Source organism: Symphalangus syndactylus, chromosome 13, assembly GCF_028878055.3.
Source record: "Symphalangus syndactylus isolate Jambi chromosome 13, NHGRI_mSymSyn1-v2.1_pri, whole genome shotgun sequence".
NCBI lineage: Eukaryota > Metazoa > Chordata > Mammalia > Primates > Hylobatidae > Symphalangus > Symphalangus syndactylus.
Window position 1 is genome coordinate 126,671,939 of NC_072435.2, and position 13,438 is coordinate 126,685,376.

Genomic DNA, 13,438 nt, shown 5'->3' on the forward strand with positions numbered 1-13,438 from the left:
ATAAATGTATTGTTATAATATATGTATTTCTTTTTCCTTTTTTGGCACCAGTGACAATGGTAATGTGTTTTTTAATTGTAAATTCCACTTGTTCGTTGCTGGCAGATGGAGAGCAATTGACTTGTATATTAACCTTGTACCCTGTAATCTTGCTATGCTCACTCATTAGTTTCAGCTTTGTTGTTGATTCTTTTGGATTTTCTTTTTTTTTTTTTTTTTTTTTGAGACGGAGTCTCGCTGTGTCGCCCAGGCTGGAGTGCAGTGGCGCGATCTCGGCTCACTGCAAGCTCCGCCTCCCGGGTTCACGCCATTCTCCTGCCTCAGCCTCTCCGAGTAGCTGGGACTACAGGCGCCCGCCACCACGCCCGGCTGATTTTTTGTATTTTTAGTAGAGACGGGGTTTCACCGTGGTCTTGATCTCCTGACCTCGTGATCCGCCCGCCTCGGCCTCCCAAAGTGCTGGGATTACAAGCGTGAGCCACCGCGCCCGGCCGATTCTTTTGGATTTTCTACATAGACAATCACGTCATCTGTGAATAAATATAGTTTTATTGCATCCTTCCCAATATGTATATTCTATTTCCTTTTTTTCCCTTTTTTGCCTTATTGCTTTAGTTAGGACTTTCAGTACAATGTTAAAAAGGAGTGGTAGGAGGGGACATCCTTGCCTCGCTCCTGACCATTTTGTTCTTAACTGAGCTTATGGTCTGATTGGTTGGCGCTTGTGCCCTGCCATTTTTCAAATATTTTAATCATACTTGCTTGTGGGCATTTAAATTTGTAACTACTATGTTAAAATGACAAGGAGTCTCCTTGAACTGCTTCTGGAATTTAGGGCATGAGGACAAAAAGATAACATCTTTCCTGTGCTCCAAAGGACTGGGGAAAGTCAGGTCTGTGTTATACCTTGTATTAGGACTCACCAAAGTTAACAGTGATTGATCATCTTAAGAAAGAAGGATGGGCCTACAAGCAGGAAAAGCCTGTGCGTTCCCACGGCACTCAGAATGGCGACCTTCACTCTTTTCCAGGCCCCTATTGGACTCATGTCCTATTTACATGGAAATCCAAGGAGGGCCTGAAAGTCTACGTCAACGGGACCCTGAGCACCTCTGATCCGAGTGGAAAAGTGTCTCGTGACTACGGAGAGTCCAACGTCAACCTCGTGATAGGGGCTGAGCAGGACCAGGCCAAGTGTTACGAGAACGGTGCTTTCGACGAGTTCATCATCTGGGAGCGGGCGCTGACTCCGGATGAGATCGCCATGTACTTCACTGCTGCCATTGGTCAGTGAGTGTGAAGGGCTGGGGCAGATCCGCTGTCTGTTCCCAGGTTCACCCTGGTATCTGCCTCCTTTCTCCCCACTCTCCCATTACAGCTATCAGCACTGCAGGCGTGAGATGTGTCCTAATGAACCTTATAAACACAGTTGTGTGTTAGAACACCTGTTCCCTGAGATAGAGGAGTTAACAATTTACTAGAGATGCTCTGAGATGAATATTGTTCTGTTGATCATCACGGGGTTTCAAGGTATATGTGATGGAGGATTATAGAAGGCTTTGGAGAGCAAATATTCCAGATCCATTAGTGTTTTTGATCAACAAATGTTAGCTGTGTGCCTCCCAGGGGATGGGCCCTTGGAAAGCCCCAAAGATACCTCTTCCTATTCAGCACAGGGCAGTTGTTCGGGGCAGGGGACTATGGGTAGGTGGACGGGGGTTCAAATATTCATTGTGCCATAATGAGCCGTGAGACTTTGGGAAGTCATTTTTAAAAACTGAGGTCAAATTCATATAACATAAACACAACCATTTAAAAATGAACAAGTCAGTAGTACTTGGCACATTCACAGCATTGTGCAGCTGCCACCTCTACCTGGTTTGGAAACATTTTCATCCTCCCAAAAGGAAACCCCGCACCCAATGAGCACAGTCACTCCCCATCTTCCCCTCCCCAAGACTCTGGCAACCATGAATCTACTTTCTGTCTTTACCTACTTTGGAGATTCCACATAAATGGAAATGTGTAATGTATAACCTTTTTGTCTTAATCTCTCCGATTTTTTTTTGCTCTGTTAAACGGATAAAAATACTACTACTCCCTTTCTGGAGGTGGTGTTGATAATAAAATGAGAAAAGGTGTGTAAGGCCGTTAGCACAATGCCTGGCATATGGTAAGAATCCAGTGGTTCTTAGCTGTTTTTAAAATTAATATTCATCTTTCCCCTACAATTCCATTTTCATTTTGCCCACAAGTGAATGCACCATTTTTTCCCCAATGGGTTTCTTTATTTCCACATAAAATAATCTGCTAAAAAATGACAGACCCCATGTAGGCACTCACAACGTGGCTGCTGCTTCACTGGGACCCAGCACAGCGGGTGTCAGGACCAGGAGAGAAAGGCCTGAGTTCCAGACGCTGCTTGCCCTCGTTCCACTTCTGATGCTGAGTCCCTCAGTTGTTAGGACCCTATTGATTGTATGAGAGAAAACCCAATTCAAAATAACTTTAGCCAAGAAAGGCATGTGTTTCTTTTTCAGCTCTAGCAATGGAAGCTCTAGGGGAAACTGCTTCAGAACTGGTTTGGTCCAGGTGCTCACATGAAGTCAGTGGGAATCGCTGCATTTGACCCTGCCCTCTTTTGTTAGCCTCCTCCTGGTGCCAAGGTGGCTGTCATGCTTCTAGGGTTGCATCCTCAGCCCTCAGCAGCCTCTGCGGAAAAGAGGGAGCTTCTTTCTCTTATCACCTCCCATGCTAGGGCTGGGCAGGACTCACATTGGCTCACATTTATCCATGCACCTTCCATGAGTCATTTTCTGTGTCTGGGAGTGCAGAATATGCTGACTGGCTTAGGTCTGGGTCATAGTCCCCCATCCCCAGCCCCCTTGAAATGACAGTGAGGTCAGCCTCGTCCAGAACATGTGGAGGAGAGGGGATTCCCAGGGGACAATCAGGGATGCTGGTCTCAGAAGGAACAGATGCTGTGCAGGAAAAACAGCCTATGTCCACTACAGCCTTCGACATTTACATCTTCCAGCTTCCACCCAGGACAACGGAATGCATTCCCTCTCCCAGCACGGACAGAGGGCAAATGATAGTGTCCTTCAGAAGAAAAAAAAGTACCAATCTACTGCATTTTATTGCCTAGGGTTTAGAGTTGTCACTTTGAAACCAAGATATCACTTGTATTTATGTTATGAAAAGCTTCAAACAAATCCTGCCCTCCTGACAGTTTATTTATTTTGGTAACACTGGAAAGAGGTGCCCTTGTTTCTGGTTCTTGTTCTTGTCAGAGCAAACTCCCATTGCCAGAACCAGAACTGAACCAGAATTGGATCGACCAGAATCCTATCTCACCTGGTGACCTGGTCCTGAAGACAAGGCATATGACGTAAAGCATGTATAGGAGAATGGCTCTTGAAGTCCCTGGAAGGCCTGTGTGGGGCCCAATGTACCACTGCTCAGTGAGTCCAACACAGCCGAGGTCAGGGCAGCCATGCAGAGTGACAGCTGGAACTGAAATCCAGCCTGCTCCCAGCCAGGCCAGGCCTCAGTGGGGACATGGCCACACAAGTAGGTAGAAGTCTTTCTTTACGTGAAGACCTGTCTGCATGTGAAGCTGTGCTGGGGCTGTAGGTGCCCAGAGGGGGCCTTTTTCTGAGTGACCTGGCCAGAGGGGACACCCTCCTCTAATCTCATGAGCCAGAGCTGGCACCATTTGCTGACCGGTCCGTCCAGGTGTGGTGGCCTTTCCTGATACAAAGGCACAGTGCTGACCATCTGTCACCCTGGCCAGGTGTCCCCTCTCCCCCACCACTGGAATGGACAGCAGCTCTTTCTGTAGATGAGGAAGAAGGTTATGTTCAGATCCGTGCAATCGGAAAGCATGTACCTTTGGGCACTGGAAACACACTCAGCACATGGGAACTGGGACCGACTGAGGATCTGGCAGATTCTCATTTTCACTCCCGTCTCCGTGGTCATCGCTTGCAAGGGTTGGCAGGATTGCTGGACCGATTTTCACTATCCCTTACTCTGCTTTGTGGACACACACCAGTTAAATGTGAGTTTGACATGACTCCTCTGTAATTCATTGGCACCTGAGGAGCGAATGTCACTCTGACTTGGAGAACAGAGCGGTTCTGGGGTCCAGTTCTCTCAGCAGCGTCACACCTTCTGCGTTCACCAGCAGCCCAGCCCCACCCAAGCCCAAGGGCTCAATCACTCCTGCAGCCAGCAAGGGGTGATGACGTCATCTCCTCAGCTCATCCAAAGCAACTTCAAGAGATTTTCCAAAAATGAAGTAGAATATCTGGTTAAGTCTGTGTTCTCATCAGGAAATAGTGGGATTAGAAATAGCTGGGGGTGAACAGACAGAGAACAGCAAATCATGACTTAGTCTTCAGTCTTAAATGTCTTCATTGTTTGTAATTATTCATCATTAACCCCATGGGGGCCGAGTGCAAAGAATAGCTGGAATCCTTGGGCTAGAGGGGGCTCAGGAAGAGTTTTCTCCACTGCTTTACGGGGGCCTATTCTCACTTCATCGATCTCGGAGGAGGGCGCTCCCAGGGCTCCTGTCTGTGCTGGCCCAGCGAGTTGCAGCACTCCTCATTTTACCTCCGACCAGTCTGGATGCAACTGAAATCCATTTCTTTTGGTTCTTTATTTATTTGAAATCAGTAATCCTTGTATAAAATCATCTTTTGGTATGCTGACTTGCATGAAGGGTGTTCAAAAGCGATTGAGGATACAAATGGAAAAGTAATGTGACCTGGGAAAATCCATACGGTCGACTCAGTCAGCTGATTTCTTAGCCCGTAATTTATCTCCAGCAACATTCCTACTCAAAACATTCTCAGACTCTCTTCCATGTGTCTGAAGTCAGTACATTTTTAATAAGGACAGCTCTTCCTTGTGGTGAAAAAAGTGACCATGTTTTAGTCCTTAATCCAGCATTGTTTTTTCCAGGAAAGCATGCTTTATTGTCTTCAACGCTGCCGAGCCTCTTCATGACATCCACAGCAAGCCCCATGGTGAGCAGATGCATCTTCCTTGGCCTCCCTTGCTGACGTCCTTCTGCTTGGGCTGTTTGCTGGGAGAGAGAAAATTCCATTAGGTGTCTGGGCTCTCTGTTATTGGCAGTACATTGTCTGGGAAGAAATAACAAATGGAGGGGAAGCCAACTGCAGTACTAATTCTTGGTGCTAAGAGTGACTGAAGGGAAAACTCTCAGTTCCTGCCACCAGGAACCTCAGGTGCCCAAAAGGAAATACCGGGCTCATTCATGGGACGTGGGCACCGTGAGTGGGGAGTGAGGAATCTGCCCTGCTTGGCTTCTCTCTGTGCCCTTTTCGTTTGATGTTGGAGAAAAGTTCAATTCATATAGAAAAATTCTTGTCTGGAATTAGTGTTTGTAATTAAAGAACTGTCCTTTCTTGAGAACGTTAATATAATAGTGAGTAAACAGACTCTGACCCATCTGCTTGGGTTCAAATCCAAGTTCTACCACTTATTTTTGAGTAAGCCTCTCTGTGCTTAGTTTCATCCATCAAATGAGGACTTACTTCGCAAGGTTGTTGTGAGGATGAAATGTTAATATAAGCAAAATATTCACAAAAGTGTCAGATACATAGTAGGAGCTATATTACTATTATGGTATAAAAACATTTGACCAGCTGGGTGTGGCGGCTGCACCTGTAGTCCCAGCTGCTCAGAAGGCTGAGACAGGAGGACTGCTCAAGTCCAGCCTGGGAAACACAGTGAAACCCCATCTCTATAAATAAAAAAAAGAGCAGCCAGGCACAGTTGCTGATGCCTGTAATCCCAGCAATTTGAGAGGTAGAGGCAGGAGGATCACTTGAGGTCCGGAGCCCAAGACCAGCCTGGCCAACATAGTGAAACCCTGTCTCTACTAAAAATACAAAAATTAGCCAGGCATGGTGGTGCACGCCTGTAGTCTCAGCTACTTGGGAGGCTGAGGCAAGAGAATCGCTTGAACCCGGGAGGCAGAGGCTGCAGTGAGCCGAGATTGTGCCACTGCACTCCAGCCTGGGCGACAGAGCAAGACTCAGTCTCAAAAAAAAAAAAAAAAAAAAAAAAATTAAAAAAAGCATTCGACCCAGAGTAGGACACATTAAACTTCTGTATAATATTTTGGTTTTAATTCTTAGTGGAAACTCATGTTGCCAATTTCTTTCAGATGCCCACAGATGCCTACCATCCCATTATAACCAACCTGACAGAAGAGAGAAAAACCTTCCAAAGTCCTGGAGTGATACTGAGTTACCTCCAAAATGTATCCCTCAGCTTACCCAGTAAGTCCCTCTCGGAGCAGACAGCCTTGAATCTCACCAAGGTAAGGCTATTTGATGTCTGTGTCTGGTGGACCAGGGGTGGCACCCTCACCGGGACCATAGATGTTTCTGTTTGATCTAGATTGAGTTTAAAAAAAAGCAGGAACTTTTACTTAAACGTTTGGGTTTCAGGCTTCTCATGAATGACCAGCTGGTGCAGCCCTTCTGGCCAGCTCTGTACAGCTCAGTGGAGCCTCCTTTAGGAGCACTTGAGTCTTTGCTGTGGTTTCCCAATGCCCAACCTGCCTGGTCCCCCCCTGTGCAGCCACCTGGCCCCCGTGGGCGTGTGGGTTGGCAACTCCTAGTCCAAATAGACTCTGCTGCCTCCTGGCAACAGGTAAAAGGTGGAGGGGCCTCACTGGCAGATCCAGCAATGGGGCGTGGACCACAGCCTGTGCACAGTGGGGATCCCCAAAACTATCTAAACACTTAGAGAATGCAACATTTATGGCATTAAAATCAAGATGCTTTCTCTTTCTGCTCCTCCAAATAGTTTCCAGGTGAAGGCGGAGGGTGGATCGTGGGCTCTCGTAGACTTGCTGTCTTCTGTTCCAGGGCTAGGGCTTATCTTGGTGGATGCGAAGACAGAAGGGGTTTTGAGATTGGCTCACCTTGAAAGCACAGCATATGGGTTAGCAGCAGGGTATGTGGAGCCCCACGGCTGCACTGACCTTTGATCTGCAGTTGCTCTGTGGCCTTGGTCAAGTGACGTAACGTCTCTGCCTCACTTGGCTCCTCGGAGATGTGGAGGAAATAATAACAGCGCCCGCTTCATCGGGGATAGGTGGGTTCCTATGTGCACAGAACAGTGCGGGGTACGTGGTGAGCACTTCTCAAGGGTTCTTAATTCTTCCTGATTTCCTTGCTGAAGTCACACCCAAAGAAGCACATGCAGAGCCATGTGTTCAGGGACTTGAGACATCTTGGAATGGAGGGAGGTTGCCGTCAGCTTTTCTGTCCGCGTAAGAGAAGTTAGACTTCTCAGATTTAATTAATTAATTAATTCATTCATTCATAGAACATACTAGATTCTGGGGGTGCAGGATGACCAAGTGCTAATAGCCCCTGCTTGCAAGAGGCTCAGGGTTGAGGGAGTGAGGACAGGTCATGGAGTCTGAGAGGGGCTTTAAAGGGAACCACATGGCGCTGCGGGGCTCAGCGGTCCTGGAGTCACAGACACCTGGCTTTGACCCCAGCTCCACCACTCCCGGCTCTGTGGCCGTGGGAAGGTTATTTAACCTCAGCACACCTGCTTGCCCACTGTGACATGGGGACAATGAGATCGCCCATGTCTCTCAGGTGCTTCTGGCTGTGACAAACAGGGCCCTCTGCTCAGCGGACTTAGACTTCAGGCCATGCACTTGCTTCAGGCAACAAGAGGCCCCGAGGTGGGAATCCGAGGATTCGCTAACTCAGTCTTCACTCACAGCAGGGGCTGGATAGGCACCGCTACAATTCTCTCGGCACTCGGCCCTTTTCTCGCCCAGCTGCAGGCCCCCAGCACCCTCGCCTTACCCTAGCACTTCCAGGAGGGAAAGAACGGGGTCAGGGTACTGCCTCCTCGTCAGGGGGAAATCTTTCACCTGGTTCCCTTTGTTGAGACACCCCCTCACATCTCATTGGCCAGAGCTGGGCCACATGACCACACCTGGGCCAATCACTAACCAAGGGGAGTGGGATTAGCCACTAGTTCAGCCAATCATGAAGGAGCTCTAGGGTGGGGCCACGGCTGCCCAGTGTGGGAGCACTTCCGGGCTCTGAAGGGAAGGGCCCGCGGTGTTGGGTGGAAAGGGGCCGTATACACAAGCTGGGGGTCCTTATGCATGTATGCACGGGACCGGGTGTGAGGCGCCGAGACAGGGCTTGGTATGCAGTAAGTGCTTTATTAATACTAACACTCTTGTTTTTATTGAGATGGGCCACAAGGGGTCACTGTGACAGGCGGTGCCTTCTTTGCAGTTAGCACTTAGTAAACACACTCCGGGCACTAGTGCCCTGCCTCTAGCTAAGGTATGCAGTCGGGGCTTCATGCCCACTCTGGGCACTGGCCTCCCTCTAGCCGTGGTACACAGTCGGCGCTCGATAAACACCCACTCTGGGCACGGGCGCCCTCCCCTCTGACTGGCCGTGGGTACCCTGAAGCATCCTCAGGAATGTGCAGCAGACACTTAGCAGGCTCCCTCTGTGTTTCCGGGTGTCTAGGGAAGGAGGGAGTCCAAGCGAGGATTAATTAATTAGACGAATGTTGATTAAACACCTACTTGTGGGTGGGTTGCTTCGTTAATTATAAAATGGATGGCTTAACGAGCCACAGTTGCATTCTCATGAATGGGTTCACTGATGACTTTATTAATTAAGCACATTGGGCAGCCTCTGCTCTCTGCCAGATGCTGGGCTTGGTGCTGGGGATGTGTGATGGATGTGCCGGGCATTGCCCCGGCCCTCGTGGGGCTTGTGGCCTGGGGCATGTCCAGTTATCTGGAAAGCTGCCTGTGGGGTGCTGGTCCTAAAGGTCACTCCTCAGAATCTTCTAGAAGTGTGTGTCCTGCCCTAGGGCAGGCCGGAGTCACTGTGGCCCACCGCCTGCCTGGCTCTGTGATCTCTTCATCACGGGCTAAAAGGGTCTGTCTCGCACCTGACACTGCAGTGGCAGCAGTTAGCCGTGTCATTGTGGCCCACACCACCCAGCAGGTCCCTGAACTGGCTGTCTGGTTTGGAACACAAGGCAATGCAGGGCTACACAGGAAACACTTTCTTTTTAAGCTCGATCACTTTTACTTTCCTTGCTGCTTCTCTTCCTTCTCTCCCTCAGCTATACCTGAGAGTCAGAGGTTGCAGACTCATGTGGCTTCAGGGGCCAAAGGAAATGGATGGCATGGGCCAGACAGAGCAACAGTGGGGAGTGGAGGTAGTGGCAGCCTGAATGCACCGCCTGCTCTGCAGCCAGCAGTTGCTAGCGACTCAAGGCCACCTGTCTGTAACCGTTAGGGTGACTGCTTCTGATTTTGCAAGAAAAGCCCTAGACCTGGATTTTTAAAATGGAACATCTCCCAATTTTAAGAAACAGGCAGTGAACTGAAATCTTAAGTGAAATTCTATGCAGACCAAATACAAGACATCTGCGAGGCAGGCTCAGCCTGTGTGCCATCCGTGTGGGACCCCTGGTGCAGACCTGTTTTGGGGTATCTGGCTGGGGACCCTGGAGATGAGTCATGCAGATTTACCCAAAACCCCAGTGATCTCTGACCTGATGAGAAGTCAAAGTTTTTGGCATCCATTATACAAGTTTCTTTCCTTCTTCCTTCCTTCCTTCCTTCCTTCCTTCCTTCCTTCCTTCCTTCCTTCCTTTCTTTCTTTCTTTCTTTCTTTCTTTCTTTCTTTCTTTCTTTCTTTCTTTCTTTTCTTCCTTCCTTCCTTCCTTCCTTCCTTCCTTCCTTCCTTCCTTCCTTTCCCTTTCTTTCTTTCTCTTTCTTTCTTTCTTTCTTTCTTTTCTTTCTTTTTTTTTTTTGAGATGGAGTCTCGCTGTGTCACCCAGGTTGGAGTGCACTGGCACGATCTTGGCTCACTGCAACCTCCGCCTTCTGAGTTCAAACGATTCTCCTGCCTCAGCCTCCCAAGTAGCTGGGACTACAGGCATGCACCACTACATCTGACTAATTTTTGTATTCTTAGTAGAGATGGGGTCTCACTATGTTTCCCAGGCTGGTCTTCAACTCCTGACCTTAAATGATCCACCCGTCTCAGCCTCCCAAAGTGCTGGGATGACAGGTGTGAGCCACCGCGCCTGGCCCCATTCTACGAGTTTCTATGGTGTCCTGGCTTCTCACCTGTCCGCTAGCAGCTGGACAGGAAAATGGCAAGGGGTCATTTCCTGTACTGTACCGTGAGGCAGTGATTAGCTACGTGTGGCTCGTCCAACTAGAGATGTGCTGTGAATGTAAGATGCACACTGGATTTCTAAAACTTTGTGCAAAGAAAAGGGAAATATCTAATTAGTAATTTCATATGGATTCTGTGTTGAAATGATAATATTTTAGGTTTTTGAGCTAAGTAAAATACATTATTAAAATTAGTTTCACCTTTTTTATTCTACTTCTTAAAAATGTGCTTGCTGCTAGAAAATTTAAAATGATAGATGTGGCCCATATTATGTTTCTGTGTGACAGACTGCTCTGGATCAAGAGTCAGCAAACTATGGCCCTTGAACCAAATCTGGCCCGTTGCTTGCTTTTGGAAATAAAGTTTTATTCATGCATGCCCATTTGTTTGCGTATTGTCTGTGGCTGCTTTTGCGCTGCCATGGCAGAGTTGAGTGTTTGTGATGCAGGGCATGACCCATGAGGCCTGACCTCGTCCCTGTGTGACACTTTAAGAAGTCTGCTGCCCCTGCTCCAGCTCAGTGAACACAGGATGGCGATTATTCCCTATGTCATTAATTCTTAAGGCTTTGCACTCTAAGGTCTCAAAAAATATTTATCTCATAAAGATAAATGAATGCATGATGAGTTTTGATGATGCGTTCTCTAAGAATTTAGTGTCTCAGAGTGTAAGGAAGAACGTGAGCATTCTGGAGATGGCGGTTTGGTGGAAATATGAGAGTTTGGTCAGCCTCTAAGTTTAATTCTGATGCTAATAGTTGGAGACAAACAGTTAAGAGTGTGTGTGAATAATGCAGATGAGTGAAATGGACGTGAGAGTATGAGGCAGTGGAGATGGCGGGGTCTGGAGTGGGCTGGGGACACATCCACTAAGCCGGTGCCACTCAGCTGTGGTCAATTACGGTTTTATGGGAATATGGGCTAGGGGGTGTCCAAGATTCTGCTTTTTTAAAACGAAGTAGAACACCCACATGTTTTCATTTAAATCTCCTGATTAGGAAACAGTAGAAATTAATTTCACTGTTTCCTTAGAATAATAGTGAGCCGAACCAAACATGGTTTTAAGGTGACCTGACCAAGGGCCCGAGTAGCTTCTGCTTTCTAGGGAGGTCATTTTCAGTTAACATGAGTGCTTCCACGTCAGTTTGGTTTCTCGCCCCAAGAAAAGCGCACCCAGCAGGCCATGATTTTCCCACGCGTCTCTCCACTCCACAGGCTTTCAGTGAGGGCCTGCTGTGTCCCCCAGGCGCTGTGCTAGGGCCCCTGCCGTCACTGAGCAGTGTTCATTCTGACGTTCCAGTGCTGGTCACTGACTTGACAGGGCTGCCAAGGGAACAAATAAGATAACGTCCGTAAAAGGGCTTCGTAACATAGCATGTGGTCCATGACTCAGCTATTTTTATTGACTGCTGTGCATAAAACTGAACTGGTGGTTGATAGAGACCCATTGGAAGATGTGGGGAAAACTGAAGGTCTTCAAGTTTGTTGCCTAAGGACGGGTGCTGAGCAGTGTCATTTTATCCACCTTTAGACCTTCTTAAAAGCTGTGGGAGAGATCCTTCTACTGCCTGGTTGGATTGCTGTGTCAGAGGTAAGAGAAAAGAACATGGCCGGTCATGGTGGCTCATGCCTGTAATCCCAGCACTTTGGGAGGCCAAGGCGGGTGGATCACTTGAGGTCAGGAGTTCAAGACCAGCCTGGCCAATGTGGCAAAACCCCGTCTCTACTAAAAATACAAAAATTAGCCAGGCATGGTGGTGGGCACCTGTAGTCCCAGCTACTCGGGAGGCCGAGGCAGAAGAATTGCTTGAACCTGGGAGGCGGAGGTTGCAGTGAGCCGAGGTTGTGCCACTGCACTCCAGCCTGGGCGACAGAGTGAGACTCTGTCTCGAAAAAAAAAAAAAGAGAGAGAAAAGAACATTTTGATCTTCAAAACATATGTGGCTTGGGAACCATTTTGTCTTCCTAGAAGTGGCATAATATGGCCCAGTCACATCCATAAAAAGAATGATGTGTCTCCCAGTCCTGACATCTGGGATATAAGAGCTCATTTTGAGTAGACGTGCAACGGATTCACAATGCCTTGTCCTCTAAGGCAAAAGAAATGCACGTGTATCAGTAATGTGTTACTGTCCTAAACATGGAAGAAGGAAATAATGGTTTATTCCCCATGAGAAATGTGTATTTGGTTCATCTTGGTCATTTCATATAATATGTATTTTTTTTTTTACCATCACATCATTCTTGAATGATAATAGAAAGCTTTTTATGTTAAAAGTCACTGGATTTAGTAAGGAAAAGGAGAACACACGACAATATGTACTTCATGATTAAGGTGCAAAAAAAAAAGCTTCTCTTGTTCTCTGTACTCAAAATAGCTAGAAAGGAGAATGAAATAATTTTTCCTTTATTTCTAAAAATAACTATTGATTGTACTTATTTAAAAAGAAAACAAATAGTTGTGGAGAAGTTAGAAAATGCAGATAATAAAAAACATAAAATAAAAATCACTTCATATCCTAAAACTGTGAGATTATTAACATTCTTGTATATTTCCTTATAGTCTAGTTTTCAGTTCACTTATAGATATGTATTCAACGAATATATTGTATATTTGATTTAATTTGTTTTTCCTTAATTATGTCAATAACACTTTCCAATGATATTAAGTATTCACCTGCAACACTGTATTAGTCAGGACAGGCCAGGGTGCACTGCAGTAACAAATAGATCCCCACATCTCAGTGGCTCAGCACAGTAGAAATTTACCTCTCCCCCATGCAAAGTCCAGAGTGGGTCAGAGGAGCCTCTTCTCTACCCAGATACTTAGGGATCGTGGCTCCATCTGTCTTCCAGTGCTGGCTTCTCAACATGTGGTTTCCAAGGTTGCCAGGCAGGGGCAGAGAAGGGTGAGGAGGACTCTTCACTGCCTTGGCCCAGAAGAGTCCCAGCCACACCACCATGATATTAAAGTGCTCATTCTCCTAAGCCCTGATAATATTTTAAAATGTTTGCCAGTTTGAGAGGCAGAAGTGGCATTTTATTCTCTCATTATTAGTAAGATTGCGTTAGAGTTTACATTTGATAAACTTTTGTTTGAATAATTTCAAGTGGAATGAGATTAGGTTTAACAGTGGCAAAGAGAGAAAAAAAAGGCTCAAGAATGTAAGATGGATACAGTGTTACCTAGAAAACAATTCTTTT

General features: G+C 47.0%; 1 protein-coding gene and 1 long non-coding RNA gene across 3 annotated transcripts in view; one reads left to right on the top strand and one right to left on the bottom strand.

Annotated features, from left to right (window-relative positions):
* Nucleotides 1-13,438, top strand: part of ADGRD1 (adhesion G protein-coupled receptor D1) — a 180,197-nt gene that overhangs the window by 32,574 nt on the left and 134,185 nt on the right. For both annotated transcript variants that reach the window (XM_055237915.2, XM_055237917.2), the window contains 4 exons: nucleotides 1,032-1,286; nucleotides 4,972-5,036; nucleotides 6,203-6,358; nucleotides 11,766-11,825. In XM_055237915.2, coding sequence (XP_055093890.1) covers nucleotides 1,032-1,286; nucleotides 4,972-5,036; nucleotides 6,203-6,358; nucleotides 11,766-11,825 — 536 coding nt within the window. The remainder of the gene's footprint in view (nucleotides 1-1,031; nucleotides 1,287-4,971; nucleotides 5,037-6,202; nucleotides 6,359-11,765; nucleotides 11,826-13,438) is intronic.
* On the bottom strand, nucleotides 2,331-7,559 carry LOC129460292 (uncharacterized). Its single transcript, XR_008650191.2, has 3 exons — nucleotides 7,028-7,559; nucleotides 6,315-6,434; nucleotides 2,331-5,095 (listed from the first exon to the last, which is right to left on the bottom strand). It is a non-coding gene; the product is annotated as an uncharacterized lncRNA (long non-coding RNA).